This window comes from Dipodomys merriami, unplaced genomic scaffold, assembly GCF_024711535.1.
Source record: "Dipodomys merriami isolate MVZ:Mamm:240054 unplaced genomic scaffold, mDipMer1.0.p SCAF_59, whole genome shotgun sequence".
In the NCBI taxonomy this organism is placed as follows: domain Eukaryota; kingdom Metazoa; phylum Chordata; class Mammalia; order Rodentia; family Heteromyidae; genus Dipodomys; species Dipodomys merriami.
In genome coordinates this window covers 7,247,222-7,265,054 of record NW_027206168.1, presented here as the reverse complement: position 1 = coordinate 7,265,054, position 17,833 = coordinate 7,247,222, and the positions used below count along the sequence as shown (strand labels likewise).

The window sequence follows — 17,833 nt, the reverse complement described above, 5'->3', positions numbered from 1 at the left end:
TAAGATTCTTCTTTCCAATTAAGCACCAAAAAGGCAAGAAGTGGAGCTGTGGCTCAAGTGGTAGAGCACTAGCCTTGAGTATAAAAGCTGAGAGACAGCACCCAAGCTCTAAGTTCAGGACCCTGCCCCAGCACAAAAAAAGGGGGTCAGGTAATTTTAGCCTAGGCTCTGGAAGCTCCTGTCTGTAATCCTAGATACTCAGGAAGATGAGATCTAAGGTTCGAGGCCAGCCTGGGCAGGAAAATCCCTGAGACTATCTCCACTAACCACTAACAACTGGAAGTAGAGCTGTGGCTCAAGTGGTAGAGTGTCAACCTTGAGTGGAAAAGCTAAGAGACAGTGCCCAGATCCTGAGTTGCTCAAGCCCCATTACTAATGCGCGTGAGAACGCGCGCGCGCGCACACACACACACACACACACACACACACACACAAATTGCCTGCCATTTTTCTTTTGTCGTGGGAGAAAAATGTTATGTTCCTGCTACTAAGGTACACCCTCTGCTGCTGCCTGATGCTTGATTCTAGGAAGCCTTGTGCTGCCCCGTTAAAATGATCTTATCAGACTGGGAAAGTAGCTCAGTGGTAGAGAGCTTGCCTTTCATGCAGGAGGCCCTGGTTCAATCTTCACATAGAGTATTCCTCCAGGCCTGCAGTACACTAGTCAAAGCACTTCACAGAAGAGACAAAGCATGTAACTGTGCTGCTCGTAAGCATCTCTATCAGAACAGGATTCAGTGAGCTGATCTATGGCCCAAGCAATCTGCCTAGCTGCTCTGAGCTGCTTTACTGTTTCTACATGGCCTCACCAGACTCGCTCTGAACTATCCAGAAAGGTCAGAGCAAAGCCCACTTCCTATTGCTGAAAAGCTCTACCAGTCAGTCTCCTGAGCCTTCACTGGGGCTCTCAGGCTCTGTCCTCTAGTGACCATGGCCTCTTCTGGAGGATATTTAGTGTGTCATTTAATGTGACATTACAGGCCACTGCCAGGGCCAGGGTCCCACAGACACTGTCCTCCTAAGAAGTTATGCAGCACTTCTGGGAGGGAAACAGTGCCTGCAGGGATCAGTGGAGAGAACAGACACCTTGGGGAGAGGACCCACTGCCTAGTGGCTTAGGAGCACCACTGCAACATGCTAAGCACCTAGTGTTTACCTTCCATGTCACACTTGGGATCAGGAGTCAGGGATGCACAAAGTTGTCAAAGACTCCACCTCCCCTGCTAAGTACCTACCACTGCCTCATCATAGTGAGCACTATCACCTGAAGTGGAGGGTAGGCTTAGTAGTGTGAACCACTCTCAGCTTCACTGGTCTCAGCCAGTTGGATGCTTTAAGGTATGTTCAATGAAGTGATGAAGAGTTAAACGTGAATTTCTTTCTTTTTTTTTTTTTTTTTTTTGTCAGTTGTGGGGCTTGAACTCTGGGCTTGGGCGCTGTCCCTGTGCTCTTCAGCTCAAGGCAAGCGCTCTATCACTTAAGCCACAGCACCACTTCCGGTTTTCTGGTGGTTTATTGGAGATAAGAGTCTCATGGACTTTCCTGCCCCAGCTGGCTTTGAACAACGATCTTCAGATCTCAGCCTCCTGAGTAGCTAGGATTACAGGCATGAGCCACTGGCGCCCGGCTTAAATATGAATTTCTTGTATCCATGTGTGTTGTGGGAAAAAGTATCTTTTCTATCAAAGTGGATTGCTTACTGAGGCTTGAACTCAGGGCCTTGGCACTGTCCCTTAGCTTTTCTGTTTGAGGCTGATATTCTATCACTTGAGCAATACTTCTGACTTTTGGGGGTTAATTGGAGATAAGAGTCTCGAGGATTTTCCTGCCCTAGCTAGCTTTAAACCTCAGATCTCAGCCTCCTGAATAGCAAAGATTACATACTTAAGCCACTCATGCCCAGCTTAGACATAATTTCTTTCTTTTCTTTTTTCTTTTTTTTGTCAGTTGTGGGGCCTGAACTCTGGGTGTGCTGTCCTTTAGCTCCTCAGCTCAAGGCTAGCACTCTACCACTTGAGCCACAGTGCCACTTCCGGCTTTTTCTGCTTATGTGGTGCTGAGGAATCAAACCCAGGGCCTCATGCATGCAAGGAGGCAAGCACTCTATCACTGAGCCACCTTCCCAGCCCCTAAACAATTTCTAAAGGGCCTTTTTCTCTTTACATTATCTCCTTTGTTCCTAAGGCTTGCCTTATGTTCAAGCCTATTGTTCTGTGTGGTTTGGATCTGCTCCTGAGAACATTTAGCTCCATTTTGAGTCTTGGGAAAGTCTCCATTTAAAACCACAGTGGTAAGTCAGGCACTGTTGGCTCATGCCTGTGATCCTAACTACTCAGGAGGCTGCGATCTGAGGATTGTGGTTCGGTGCCAGCCCAGGCAGGAAAGTCCATGAGACTTTTATCTCCAATTAACCACCACAAAACCAGAAGTGGTGCTGTGGCTCAAGTGGTAGAGCACTCACCTTGAACTGAAGAGCTCAAGGACAGCACCCAGGCCCAGAGTTCAAGCCCCATGACCGACCAAAACAAAACAAAACAAAAAAAAACCCCACAGTGGAGTAGGGTGCTAATGGCTCACACCTGTAATCCAAGCTACTCAGGAAACTGAGACCTGATAACCTGGGTTCAAAGCCAGCCCAGGCAGGAAAGCCTGTGAAACTCTTATCTCCAATTACCTAAAAAGCCAGAAGTGGAGTTGTGGTTCAAGTGGTAGAGTGCTAGCCTTATGCAAAACAGAGCTCAGGGACAGCTGGTCTCTATGGCTCATACCTGTAGTCAGAGTTACTCAGGAGGCTGAGATCTGAGGATCATGATTCAAAGCCAGCCCAGGCAGGAAAGTCCTTGAGACCTTTATCTCCAATTAACCACCAGAAAACCAGAAGTGGAGCTCTGGCTCATAGTAGTAGAGTGCTACCTTTGAGCAAAAGAGCTTGAGGACAACACCCAGACTCTAAATTCAAGCCCCAGAATTAGCACATACACACACACACAGTGGAGGCTTCCCAACTCTTGTCTCTGATTCCAGCCTTTTCTCATGCCTTTCTCTTTTTCTTGTTTTTATTATTATCATCGTTAGGTAGTTGTACAAAGGAGTTGCCATTTAACAGTTTATGAACACAATGTCACCCCTTTTAACATTCTCACCCATCCTTCTACCACCCCTTCCCTCACTCTTCTTAATTTTGTAGGATATATATTGGATTTTGGTCTGCATTTCCCCCCTCTTCTCCTCTTCATTCATCTACCCTTTTCCCCTTGACCTCACCCAACTTCTTCCGAGTACCCATTTTCTGGTGGTGTATTTGCTGAACTTTGAATTTGTCTTTCTAAGGAATACACTATTTGAGATCCTTTGTGAATTTTACAGATTAGAAGAAAGAATGGCACATTGGAAGAGACTTCCAATGCAGAAACATTTCCTCATACTCTAGAAATGTTCCCACTAGAGGATGAGCAGAAAGGGTACACAAGGGGAATGACACCTGTAATGGGTGGGTGGCTGCAAGAGACTGGCTAACAGCATAACTGATTTCCATCTGCCCCTTGGAGAGGGCACGTAGTCTCCAAAGATACATGAGCTTCCTGTTCCACTAAAGTCTTCTCTTAGTCTAAGAGGCTCACCATCTGAAGTAACTGTCTCCATGACATTAAAGGAAACAAAATAGAGAAAACATAAATCCCACAAAATAATACTGTTCTTGAAATGGAAAGTTCAGATGTCACTTAGAGATAGTTAACTCTTATATCCCACTCCAAGGGAGAGAGAGGACCAGGAGGTAGATTTAAAGGCTCCTTCAGAGTTCTGTGTATCTCAGGAGGCAGCCAAGCATGGGAAAGGTCTGAAAGGGCAAAAATGGGAAAGGCTCTTTGCCAAGGGCCTTAAAGACACTCTGTGCAGTCCTGCTATCACTAACATATTCCATTAATAGATATTTCTGATCCATTATTAATGTTGTTAAACACAGTCAGCAGGGAAGGAAAAAATCCTTTCTGTGGGGAATATCCTGTAGTCATGAGTAATCTCAATTGATGGGTTGCATTTATTACTTAATTCCCAATATCAAATCTAAGGAAACTCTTGGTTACCAAAATTTAAGACAATAAAGTTAGCCAGGCAGGGCAGTAATTCCCAGAACTTGGGAAGTGGATGAAGGATCTCAAGCTCAAAGCCATCCCAAGCTACATAAGTGAGCCCCTGTCTCAATATCACATGACCTGAAGATGTAGCTGTAGTCCAGTAGTAGAACACTTGCCTAACATGTGCAAGGCTCCAAGTTCCATCCTCAGCACTGAACAAAATCAAACCCAACAAACAACATCAACAAAAATAGTTAAGACTTCAATTCCAGTTCATTGGGTCCTAAAATGGATAAAGATTCAATGAGGCAATCAAAACCACTACTGTGGATGTGGGACAGAGATTAGAAAAGAATCCATTGTTCTCCAGCTCCCAGTGGATCTCTTGCACCTGATCTGGATGCTCTTCTTACACCTTCTCCTGCCCTCAGGTCACAAGACTGAAGTGGAAGAATGAGCATGGGATCTTAATATAAAACATGGAACTGGCTGGGCATTGCTGGCTGAAGCCTGTAATCCTAGCTACTCAAGAGGGTGAGATCTGAGGATCATGATTGAAAGATAGTCCTAGAAGACAAATCTGAGACTCTTATCTCCAATTAACTAGCAAAAAGCTGGAAGAGGAGCTGTGGCTAGAGCACCTGCCTTGAGGAAAACAGCTAAGGGAGAATGCTCTGGCCCTGAGTTCAAGCTCCAATACCAGCATTTTAAAAAAAATGGCGGTGTACCAGTCCTGGGGGATGAACTCAGGGCACTGTTGCTGGGCACTGTCCCTAAGCTTTTGTGCTCAAGACTAGAACTTGGCCACTTGAGTCACAGCTCCAATACCAGCTTTTTGTAGTTACTTGAAGGTAAAAATTTCCTACACTTTCCTATCTGGGCTGACTTCAAACTCTGATCCTCAGATCTCAGACTCCTGAGTAGCTATGATTACAGGTTATGAGTCACTAGTATCCAGCTCAAACATGTATATATATGGATATATATCTTTTTTTGGTTGTAGGGCTTGAACTGGGCCCGGGCATTGTCCCTGAGCTCTTTTATATTTCTTCTTGCCAGTCCTGGGGCTTGAACTCAGGGCCTGGGCACTCTCTCTGAGCTGCCTTTTCTCATGGCTAGTACTCTACCACTTGAGCCACAGTGCCACTTTTGGCTTTTTCTGTGTATGTGGTACTGAGAAATCAAACCCAGGGCTTCATGCATGCTAGGCAAACACTCTACCACTAAGCCACATTCCCACCCTTCCCTGAGCTCTTTTGCTCCAGGTTTGCACTCTATCACTTTGAGCCATGGCTCCACTTCTGATTTTCTGGGGGTTAATTGGAGATAAAAGTCTCTCAGAGTTTCCTGTCCAGGCTAACTTTGAACCAAGATCCTCATATCTCAACCTTCTGAGTAGCTAGGATTACAGGCGTGAGTCCCTGGCACACAGCAAACAGATAGATAGATAGATAGATAGATAGATAGATAGATAGATAGATAGATAGATAGATAGATAGATAGATAGATAGATAGATAGATATTCCCCCAGTCCTGGGGCTTGAACTCAAGACCTGGGCACTATCCCTGAGCTTCTTGTGCTGGCTAGTACTGTACCACTTGAGCCACGGCATCACTTTTGGCTTTTTCTGTTTAAGTGGTACTAAGGAATCAAACCCAAGGCGTCATGCATGCTATGCACGCACTCTACCACTAAACCACATTCCCAGCCCAAACTGTTATTTATTTTTTAAAATAAGTTGTTGGATAGATAGATGAGAAAATAAGTAATAAATCCAGCAGAGTAAAAGATTACTACAGTAAGTAAAAGGAGTTAAATATACAGATATTCACTGTACAATTCAACTTTTCTATATTTGAACGTGTTAATAAAATTTTGGGGAAAAAAGACTAAAGATAGAGTTGCTAAACTATCAAAAGGATCTGTGACACACACAAGTCAGAAACCATGACCTGGAAGTCACAGCATTATTGAGCATAAGTCAGTCAGTTATTTGATTAGGAGGCAAACTTCCTGCAAACCTCAGTGTCTTATTTCCTGTTAGGCTAGCAGCCTTTTGCTACATGCAGAAATCACAATCACCCACCAAATGGAGCAGATACGTTGGCCAACCAAATAGACCGGGGGTGATTCCTCTTACCTTGGAACTCTAGCCTTAACCTCAGGTCTCACTATTCTCAACAGAAAGACAAGGCTCTGAGTTCAAGCCTCAGCCTCAATGCACATGCACACATACACACACCCCGCCCACACACATTGAAGTTTCTTTTAGAAAGCTGAAAAAAATATTAGGATTTATCTGAGATACTATAATCAATAGATATTTGTATGTGTGTGTGCTGACCCAGGGGCTTAAACTCTGGGCCTGAGATCTGTCCCTGAGCTTTTTTGCTCAAGGCTAGTAGTCCACCACTTGAGCCACAGTCCCACTTCTGACAAGGGGGATGTTTAACTGGAGATAAGAGTTTCACAGACTTTTCTGCAGATCTCAGCCTCCTGTGTAGCTAGAATTAACTGGCATGAGCCACTGCTAGCCAGCAATACTCTTACTTTACTTATTTTTATTTTTTGTTGGCCATAGGGCTTGAACTCTGGGCCTGGGCTTCAGCACAAGGCTAGTGCTCTACCTCTACCACTTGAGCCACTGTGCCACTTCCATTTTCTGGTGGTTAAATGGAGATAAGCATCTCACACTTTCCTACCTGGGCTGGCTTTGAACTGCAATCCTCAGATCTCAGCTTCGTGAGTAGCTAGAATTACAGGCATGAGTCACCAGCACCCAGCATACTTATTTTTTTTTTGGTCGGTCATGGGGCTTGAACTCTGGGCCTGGGGGCTGACGCTCAGCTCTTCAGCTCAAGGTTAGTGCTCTACCACTTGAGCCACAGTGCCACTTCTGGTTTTTTGATAGTGTATTAGAGTCTTACAGTCTTTTCTGCGCGGGCAGAACCATGATCCTCAGATCTCAGCCTCCTGAGTAGCTAGGAATACAGGTGTTGGCTACCAGTGCCCAGCCTTATTTTTATTTTTTAAAATAATTTTGTTATTATAAAGATGATATATAAAGGGGTTATAGTTTCATAAATCAGGTAATGAGTACATTTCTTTTTTGGACAATAACACCCCTTCCTTCGCTCTCTCTGATTTTCCCTCCCATCTCCACCCACGTTATATAGTTCATTTTTTTTTGGGGGGGGGTCCGGTCATGGGGCCTGAACTCTGGGCCTGGGCACTGTCCCTCAGCTCTTCAGCTCAAGGCTAGCGCTCTACCACTTGAGCCACAGCGCCACTTCCGGCTTTTTTCTTTTTGCTTATGTGGTGCTGAGGAATCGAACCCAGGGCCTCAGGCATGCAAGGCAAGCACTCTACCACTGAGCCACCTTCCCAGCCCCAGAAAACTAACTTTAATACTAATGTTCCTCAAGTTTCCTTTTTTTTAGAATACAAAGAGACTTTGGAGACAACGTGTAGTCAAAAACAATACTATTCATTTGGTACTTCTCTAGATCACTGTATAGAAATGTAGTTGGAAGTTCCAAGTTTCTAGAAGTGTGGAGACTGGTTGGTATTCTCTCCCAATAGATGAGAAAGCAAGTTCTAATTTTCTTCAGCGAGCACACTGTCTGATTTCAGCTGGGCTCTCATGCTCTCCAAGTTCCGACGTTGGTATTTTCTTTTAAAAAAGCCACACTGAAACAAGGGAAGAGAAAGCACAATTACAGACCTAAAATATCCACCTGTTTTTACAAAACAATCAATCTGCTTGTTGCCTAAATAGCCCCAGAATCCTCTGCTTTCAGACTCTCCTTCTGACCTCCTCTGAATCTCTCCCTGAACATCAGTCCTTCCAGATCCTTCTTCATGGCTACATTTCCTGGTGCTCCTCCTAAACCTCCCACCTCCCTCTGGATACCCAGAGCGCTTAAGCCCTTTCAGCTGAACTCATTCTGCAAAGTCATAGATTTCTAGCGCTACTAGATCTAATCCTGTTCATGTAAGAGTACTCAAAGCAGCCTGCCATGCCAGGACAGAATGAGTTCAAGCAGGACCTCCTACCACCAGAACTCAGAATCCAGGAAGAAGGGCAATAATACTATGCCATGTGACAACTGCCACAGTTGGAAGGCTGACAGGACAAGCACATAACCCAACTAGGAGGATCCAGATGTCTCCAGGCTCGGTTTTCAAGGAAGAATGAATTAGAGCAAAGTGAAAAGTGGGGACAGGCACCCTGGGAAGGGGAGTAGCCAATGCTCCAGAAGAGACATGACCTTAAGGCACTTTTCAACTGGGCTGGAAGAAAAAGCAAGACTTGGGAGCACAGAGGAGCAGAGGCCAAAGAATAGAGGGTCTAGAATAGCAATAAAATAGTTTGGGCATTGGAATAGGAGAAGACAGGGAAAGAATTTTAAGACGGGAATGCCAATCAGACCTGTTTTAAGCAGCTCTGTTTTGCCTAAAGCACAGTACTGTGGTTAAAGCAAGAGAGAAAAGTGGCCACAAGCCTAGAATAGCTGCTCTAGGTTCAAAGTTGGTCAACTAGAGGGTGCTGGGCCCAATCCCATAGCCCAGTCCTTTCTTACCCTATGAAAAAGAGAACTGACCTTGAATAGGATGGCTACAATCACCAACAAAACCAGAAGGCCACCAACACTGCTGCCAATGATCAGAAGCAAAGAAGGAGGCTCTTCACTCTTCAGGAAGATGACAGTGATCTAGACAAGGCACAAAGATTGCTTGATAACTCGGGTGAAGAGGAAAAAAATTCCACATTATTTTAAAGAGCAAAATATGAGACCTTGGCAACATACTGTATATTGATCAAGAATGAGGACACTGGAGCAAAAAAAAATGGCACATTTGCTTTATGCAGCATTTTGAGTCATCTAAAATCATCTAATGACCAAAATAGTTTATCTTATCCAGAAAAGCTAACTTGTCAGGAGAGTGCGACCTTGTGAGAAAGATGCTTTGACAGTCTGAAAGACAGTCCGTTCGCAACAAGGACAGGATTCTACACCCAGCTGTGTCCTATGTCCTTAAGACCCATTATCATTAGCTTCAAAGCAGTGACTTACTTAAACAATCTCCAGATGCTATCAACTTAAATCTGAAAGAGTTACTGTTTTTTTTTTTTTATGCTGTACTGGGGTTTGAACTCTGGACTTCAAGCTTTCACTTTGCTGGCAAAAAGCAATAGTCTTAGGCTGGGAATGTGGCTTAGTGGTAGAGTGCTTGCCTAGCATGCATGAAGCACTGGATTTGATTCCTCAGTACTACATAAACAGAAAAAGCCAGGAGTGGTGCTGTGGCTCAAGTGGTAGAGTGCCAGCCTTGAGCAAAAGAAGCTCAGAGACAGTGCCCAAGCCCTGAGTTCAAGCCCCAGAATAGTAAGACAAAAACAAAAACAAACAAACAAAAAGAAACAAAAACAGTAAGAGTCTTGAAGATTTGTCAGCTTGGTCTGGCTTTGAACTGGGATTCTCAGATTTTTTTTTTTTTCTCTCTCTCTCTCTGTTTTTTTTTTTTCATTTGTCAGTGGTGGGGCTTGAACTCTGGGCCTGGGCACTATCCCTGCACTCTTCAGCTCAAGGTGAGCACTCTACCTTTTGAGCCACAGTGCCACTTCTAGTTTTCTAGTGGTTTACTGGAGATCAGAGTCTCAGGGACTTTCCTGCCTGGGTTGGCTTTGAACCACGATCCTCAGATCTCAGCCTCCTGAGTAGCTAGGATTATAGGCATGAGCCACCGACACCTGGCTAGACTTTTTTCTCTTGAGTAGCTATAATTATAGGCACTGTAGTCACGAACTACTGGTGCCCACTGACAGACTTTTTTTAAAATCATGCACAAACCCTGAAAGTCTTTGGAAATATATCTTCCCCAAGGGGGAAATGTGACAGGCTCTTTATCATCTAAGAAGATACATTTCTGGGAAACACAATACATTCAAAGTTCTGTCCCTGTGTGGCTGATACCTGTGGGCCTCTCCCTAGAAGTCATTCATTTTCCTCTGGCTCTGTCAGTTCTCTCTGGGCTTGGCTAGAAAACATCGGAATGTGCTTTTCTACTGGGACCCAGTACTCCCAGAGCATACTGCAAGGGGGCAGGGCAGAAGGTGTGTGTAGAGGGCAATCAAGATTTCCCTGCCTGCCAGGGACCAGTGGCACCTGCCTATAATCCTAGCTATTTAGGAGGCTGGAATCCAAGAATACCAGCTCCAGGCCAGCCCAGATCAACAAATCCAAGAGCTTATCTCCAATTAACCAGCAAAAAAAGCCAGAAATGGATGCATGATTCAATGTTAACAGTGAATGAAAACCACCAAGTGAGAGTAAGGATTGAGTTCAAGCATATCAATATTAAAAAAAAAACAAACAAAAACAAAAAAACACCTAAAGCTGGGCACCAAAGGCTCACGCCTGTAATCCTAGCTACTCCGGGGGCTGAGATCTGAGGATCGAGGTTCAAAGCCAGCCCAGGCAGGAAAGTCCATGAGACTCTTATCTCCGATAAACACTGGAAATTTACTGTATTTTCCCCTTACTTGTGCCTAAATGCAACTGAGTGTATAGCCATTCATATTTATAGATTCATTGCAAGTCAGGTGTTTACTGGCAGGAAGTACTTAGTTATTTTGCTTATTATGACAATGAACTTAAAGAAGGGAATCTATATTACAGAAATGAAGCTTCAGTAAGTGGGGAAAATATCTAAATATCTAAATAAATTAAGAATATACATATAAGAAGCAATCAGAGTAACTCCCTTTGGAAAGGGAACTGGAGGTGTGGAGACAGGGAAAGTGAAGAAAACATTTTCCTGTAATAATTGGATTTAATAATACCATACTTTTTTTCTTTTTAATTCAAGACAGTGCAATAATGAGATACTTCTATTTTGCTTGGTGGAGCCCCAGCCTTGAGTGATAAAAGCTAAGGGACAGCACCCAGGCCCTGAGTTCCAGCCCCAGTACCAACACAAAAAAATAAAATCTACACACTAAGAAGGCATTTAATGTGTACCAAAAAATGTTTTATCATTCTGAAAACGGAACATTTCCTTTTTTTTTTTGCCAGTCCTAGGGCTGAACTCAGGGTCTGAGAACTGTTTCTGAGCTTCTTTTGCTCAAGGCTAGAGCTCTACCATTTGAGCGACAGCACCACTTCCAGCTTTTTCTGTTTATGTGGCATTGAGGAATCCAACCCAGGGCTTCATGCATGCTAGACAAGCACTCTACCACTAAGCCACATTCCCAGCCAGAATCAGAATATTTCCTAAGTATTTTTCAAGTCACCCTATTTCCAAGTGGAAGAATATACTGGTGTTGATTCCAGCCTCCTTATTTCAAGGAGAGCTCTTCCGTTCACATCTCTGATCCAATTGCCTCATTTCAATGTTGGGAAATTATGTGAACAGCTCAAGGTCACAGAGCAGAAAAAGATCAGAAGTAGTAAGAAAATGGTTTTCTGTACAGAACCCTCAAAGGTGGACAGTTTTCCCAGGGCACTACTCAGAAAACAGCCAGGGTATGATTACCTTGGTTCTATGGTTTTCTGCATTCAGTCCCTCATACAGAGACTTGTTGAAAGATATTTCACCAAAGATCTGCAGTTCAGTTACATCTCTCAGTAACTACAAGACAAGAAAAAGGGAAGGAAAGAAACATCTTTTAGACACGGATTTACTGTTTCTGAATAGTTTACCATCTTTCCCTTCAAAGGTGTTTCTTCTCCAATATTTGTGAGCCTTGTTAATGGACTTAGCTCCCACACAATTACTCAAAAAGGAAATTTGCAGTTATTCCTTATTTCTTTTCCCTTACCCAAACTCATTCTTGACAATTTTTCTTGGTACTAGTATGGGGCTTGAACTCAGAGACTTGATATTGTGCCTCAGCTTTTCCCCTCAAGGCTAGTGCTCTATCAGTTGGGCCATAGTTCTACTTCTACCCTTTTCTGGGGGATGGGGGAAGGGGAACAGTTAGGTAGTCTCATGGACTTTCCTGCTGGCTTCAAATTGCAATCCTCAGAACTCAGCCTCCTAAGTAGCTACAATTATAGGCATGACCACTGGTATCTAGATCTTGACAATTCATTTTTAAAAAACATTCTTTCTAGCTAGGCGCCAGTGGCTCACACCTACAATCCTAGCTACTCAGGAGGCTGAGATAAGTCTGTGACACTCTTGTCTTCAATTAACCACCAGAAAACAAGAAGTGGTGCTGCGGCTCAAAGTGGTAGAGCACTAGCCTTGAGCAAAAGATCTCAGGGACAGCACTTAGGCCCTGAGTTCAAGCCCCATGACCAACAATATAAAAAGAAAGTACTAAGACAGCTGCTGTCGGTCATACCCTTACAGTAATCCTAACTATTCAGGAGGCTGAGATCTGAGGATCACAGTTCAAAGCCAGCCCAGGCAGAAAATTCTGTGAGACTTATCTCCAATAAAGCCAGAAGGGGCATGCTGTGGCTCAAGTGGTAGAGCACTAGCCTTGAGCAAAAAGGCCCTGAGTTCAAGCCCCAGGATCAGTACCAAAAAAAAGAAAAGAAACTACTAATGTGAGGACTGAGGAGAAAAGTAATGTTATGCAAAGAAGTTACAAATACAATTTGATGATGTACTTTTATTTTAGCTCGTTATAGAAAAACAATAAATTCATGTTACTGCAGTATTAATCTTTTTAAAAAATAGCTTATTTTTTATAGCTTAGGCAAAACACAATGAATAATATAGTATAATTTTTTTTTTTTGGTCAACCCTGGGCCTGAACTCTGGGCCTGGGTGCTGTCCCTCAGCTCTTCAGCTCAAGACTAGTGCTCTACCATTTGAACCACAGTACCACTTCCAGCTTTTTCTGCTTATGTGGTGCTGAGGAATCGAACCAGGCCCTTATGCATGCAAGGTAAGCACTCTACCACTGAGTCACCTTCCCAGCCCTGTAGTATAAATTTTTAAATGTTTTTGTGGATATAACTGAGTTTTAAAAGTCATCATAACCATAACCAAGGATAAGAAATGTACTCATAAATGTGGTATATATACACAATGGAATTCTATGCCTCCATCAGAAAGAATGACATTTCCCCATTTGTTAGGAAATGGAAAGGTTTGGAAAAAATTATATTAAGTGAAGTAAGCCAGGCCCAAAGAAGCATAGGTCCCATGGTTTCCCTTATTTGCAATATCTAGTATAGGTATGAGTCAAGCGGAAAAGGTCAGATAATGTGATGTTAGGAAAATGAACCCTTAAATATGTATTTTAATGTTTTCGTTTCTTTCATGCATGTGTTTCTAACGCATTTATAAGATTATTTCTTTGTTGCTTTGTATGTCCCTCCCCCACAGTGTAACCCCCGCTTTCACTATATTTGATGTCAGTATAACATGTGGAGGAGATGGGGACAAACAAGTCCTTTAAGGATTCAGGTGGACCTGTTGCAACAATGAGAAGTACAAAATGTCATGTCAAAACCAGCTTTACAATGTCGGTGTGGGGGGGGAGGGGGGTATAATTGGGTGGGGGGAGGGGGGTAAAATTGGGTGGGGGGAGGGGGGAGGCGGGGAAGGGAAGTGAAGGGTAAACAAAGGAGGAGGCTGCAATGCTTGGTAAGAAATGTATGCATTATCCTGCCCATGTAATTGTAGCCCCTCTGTACAGTATGTTCTCAAATAAAATAAAATACAATTAAAAAAAAAAAAAAAAGAAATGTACTCATTATCTTGCCCATATAATTGTAACCCCTCTTTACAGTATTTTCACAATAAAAAAATAAAAAAGTTATAATCTTTATTTTTTAAACCATTAAGTCTCTCAATTTCTTCCTAGATCAAATGTACATGGAATGTTTCTATTTTATGTAGTTTGTTCACATTCACATGTATATAATAAAAACTCAGTTATCCACAAAAAACAAACAACTCCTAGCTCATTTGTAAGAAGATAAGATGCTAATAAAATGAAAAAAAGCTGACTTCATACAGAGTCTAAAACTACAGTGGGATAATTCACTGATAATTCTTTTCTGGAAAAAGTTTTGAGGAATTGTGTTTTTCTTTTTTGTTTGTATTTCTATTTGTTCTTTAAATTATTATTATTACTATTACTATTTACTATTTTTGCCTGTCCTGGGGCTTGAACTCTGGGCTGGACATTGTCCCTAAACTTCTTTTTGCTCAAGGCTAGTGCTCTCCCAGTTTAACCATAACACTACTTCCAGCTTTACTGTGATTAATTAGATATGAGTTTTAGGGCTGGGAAGGTGGCTCAGTGGTAGAGCGCTTGCCTTGCATGCCTGAGGCCCTGGGTTCAATTCCTCAGCACCACATAAGCAAAAAGAAAAAAGCCGGAAGTGGCGCTGTGGTTCAAGTGGTAGAGCGCTAGCCTTGAGCTGAAGAGCTGAGGGACAGCGCCCAGGCCCAGAGTTCAGGCCCCATGACTGGACCCCCCCCCCAAAAAAAAAAAAAAGTTTCAGGGACTTTCCTGTCCTGACTGGCTTCAAACCTCAATCCTCAGATATCTATTACAGGCATGACCCACCATCCAATCTTAACTTATTTTTAAAATTATATTTTTCCATTTTTATCATTAAGTAGTTGTACAAAGGGGTTGTCATTCAACATACCAGTTTATGAGTACCTCACATCTTGATCAAGATCACCTGGTTCATTGTTCTCCCTCATGCCTCCCAAACCCATCCATCTGCTCAGACTTCCCAGTTTCATAGAATCTGCATTGAATATTATTATTGCATTCTCTCTCCCTGCAGTAGTAACCTTATGTACACAATGATTCCATATTAAACATGCAGTAGTTACACCACTGTTCTTCTTAGTTACAGGACTTTCAAGCTTTTGTTAAGTAAAAATGAAAGTAGGTTACAATATACATTTTTTTTTTTGGGTCAGTTGGGCATCATGAATCTAGGCCTGGGCACTGTCTCTAAGCTCTTCAGCTCAAGGCAAGTGCTCTACCACTTGAGCCAGAGCGCCACTTCTGCTTTTCTGGTAGTTAACTAAAGATAAGAGTCTCACAGACTTTTCTACCCAGGCTGGCTTTGAACCTGGATTCTCAGATGTCAGCCTCCTAAGTAGCTAGGATTAAAGGAGTGAGCCACTGGCACCTGGCTTTACAATATCTACTTTGAAGTACAGTTTTTGAAAGTTTTATGATTTTTGACTATACAACCCTTAGATTTATGTTCACATTTTAAGAAAAAGAAAGGAACAAACAAACTACAAGTACCCTGGCCCTGAGTTCAAGCTGAGTTCAGTAAGGGCATAACACACAAGCAAACACACATACACATAAATACATACATAAATACAATAAATGGGTAGGAGAGAAAAGTAAGTATTAAAAGATAAAGCTTGGGTCAGGGAATGTGGCTTACTGGTAAGAGTGCTTGACTAGCATGCATGCGGCCCTGGGTTTGATTCCCTGGTACCACATAAACAAAAAAAAAATAAAATTAATAAAAAAAATTTTTTTTTGGGTTGGTCGTGGGGCCTGAACTCTGGGCCTGGGCACTGTCCTTCAGCTCTTCAGGTCAAGGCTAGCGCTCTACCACTTAAGACACAGTGCCACTTCTGGCTTTTTTTTCTGCTTATATGGTGTTGAGGAATCGAACCCATGGCCTCCTGCATGGGGCAAGGACTCTACCACTGAGCCTTCCCAGCACCTAATTTTTAAAAAAAAATTAAAAGAAGGACTATAAAATAAAGTTAAAGATAAAACTTGAGCTGGGGGCCGGTAGCCCATGCCTGTAATCCTAGCTACTCAGAAGGTTGAGATGTGAAGATTAAAGTTTGAAGCCAGCATAGGCAGAAAAGTTAATGAGACTCTATCTACAATTAACCAGAAAACTGGAAATGGAGCTATGGCTCAAAGTGATAGAGGATTAGCTTTGAGTATAAAAGCTCAGGGACTGTGCCCAGACTCTGAGTTCAAGCCTCATGACCAACAACAACAAAAAGATAAAGCTAAGGGGCTGGGAAGGTAGCTCAGTAGTAGTGTTTGCCTTACATGCATGAGGCCCTGGGTTCAATTCCTCAGCACCACACAAACAGAAAAAGCTGGAAATGGTGCTGTGGCTCAAGTGGTAGAGTGCTAGCCTTGAGCTAAAGAACTGAGGGACAGCACCCACGCTCAGAGTTTAGACCCCACGACCGACCAAAATAATAAATAATAATAATAAAGCTAAGGAAGTAACAGGGTAGTGCTTTGCAGATCATGGGGGAAAAAACATAGATTTTAGTCTATGTTCAAACTGCACTGCTTTTAGTCAGGTGCTCTTTACACTTACAATTACCCTCCCTCCTTTTTCTTTTTTTTTTTTTCTTTCAGCAGGGGACTGGCACAATCTAATGTTTGCTTTCAGAAGATGGGTAGTTGTCAAGTGAAGAATTATTTGTAGAGGGGGAGGATTGGGTGAGGGGACAGGGGGAGGATGGGAAGGGTTGGGAAGGGTAAACAAAGGAGGAGGCTACAATGCTTGATAAGAAATGTACTCATTATCTTGCCCATGTAATTGTAACCCCTCTGTACAGTATTTTCACAATAAAAAAAAATATTTGTAGAAGTTAGAGAAAAGCAGAGGCCATGAAAGCAGGTGCAAGGTTACTGCAATAGCCCCATCAAGAGATGGTGACTGTAAGAGTAGTAGACATGGCAGGAAGTGAATGTTCTAGAAGTAAAATGGAAGAGCCTGCTGCTGGAATAGATATGGGTATGCAAGATGGGAAGGAGTGGCAGGTAATTCCCATATTTCCTACTGTAAATTACCTACTGAGTAGCCTGAGTGATTGGCTAAGGAGCAGGTTGGGACAGAAGATCAGGAGGCCTATTTTTGACATTACATTTCATATGCTGTTTTCCTGGAAAAGTAAATCTGGAGCATTTCAGTGTCAAATACCTGCTTAACATGACCCAAGGAGATCTCTGCAGCCACAGTTACATTTTCTTTATCTGATGTGATGGCACAGCTTACTAGATGCCATTGCTCCACGTGCTGGGAAGACAAAAGCTTGGTAGTATAATCCCTCAGGAAAAAACGAGTTACGTTGATCTTGCTCTGCTTTTTCCATAACTGCTAGTGTACTGAAGCCATGCCCCCAGCCTAAAGTGTTTAACATTTAGGACACATTGTCTTTGAGATCCTAAAATGTAGGGTGTGAGCAGTTTGAGTGCTCCTAGTCACGCTTGGCAAACATGACTCCAAGAAGAGGTTGAGGTGGGCCTGGCCAAGCCATCCTGTAGATGCCTTGCAGGGAGTAGAGCCTGGTTTCCCCGTCACACCCTCTAAGCCTTCCCCAGCGGTCCCAGACTTGTCCCAGATCTTCCCCCAGACCTTCTTCCAGCCTTCTTCAGCCTTCCTAGACCTCCCCAGCCCTTCCCCAGCCTTCCCAGCCCTCCCCCAGCCTCCCCCAGCCTTCCCAGCCTCCCCCCCCACCCCCCCCACCCCCACCCCCACCCCCCCCCCCCCCCCGCCACACACACCCCGGCCTTCTCTCCGCCCTCCGGGGTGGCGGGGCTCACCTGGGCGGCACCACTCCCGCTCCCGCAGGTGCGCTCCTGGGTTTGGGCGCATACGGTGCGTTCCTGAAACGAGAGCCATTGCTCTGTTCTCAGCACGCCCCGCGAACGCCTCCTGGTGGCATCTGCCGAACCCGGGGCCTGGTATGTCTTTCCCAGCACACCCCCCACGAGCGCCCCCGGCGGCGCCCGCCGGACCGCGGGAGGCGGGGCCGGCGGCGG

At 43.7% G+C, this 17,833-nt stretch overlaps 1 protein-coding gene across 1 annotated transcript in view; it reads right to left on the bottom strand.

Annotated features, from left to right (window-relative positions):
• Positions 1 to 7,543: 7,543 nt before the first annotated feature.
• The window catches only part of Itgae (integrin subunit alpha E), a 71,339-nt gene continuing 61,049 nt past the window's right edge, over positions 7,544 to 17,833 (bottom strand). The window contains exons 27-31 of the mRNA XM_070001758.1: positions 17,615 to 17,677; positions 16,992 to 17,087; positions 11,617 to 11,712; positions 8,682 to 8,792; positions 7,544 to 7,767 (exon numbers count right to left, since the gene is read on the bottom strand). Coding sequence (XP_069857859.1) covers positions 7,675 to 7,767; positions 8,682 to 8,792; positions 11,617 to 11,712; positions 16,992 to 17,087; positions 17,615 to 17,677 — 459 coding nt within the window. The 3' untranslated portion in view covers positions 7,544 to 7,674. The remainder of the gene's footprint in view (positions 7,768 to 8,681; positions 8,793 to 11,616; positions 11,713 to 16,991; positions 17,088 to 17,614; positions 17,678 to 17,833) is intronic.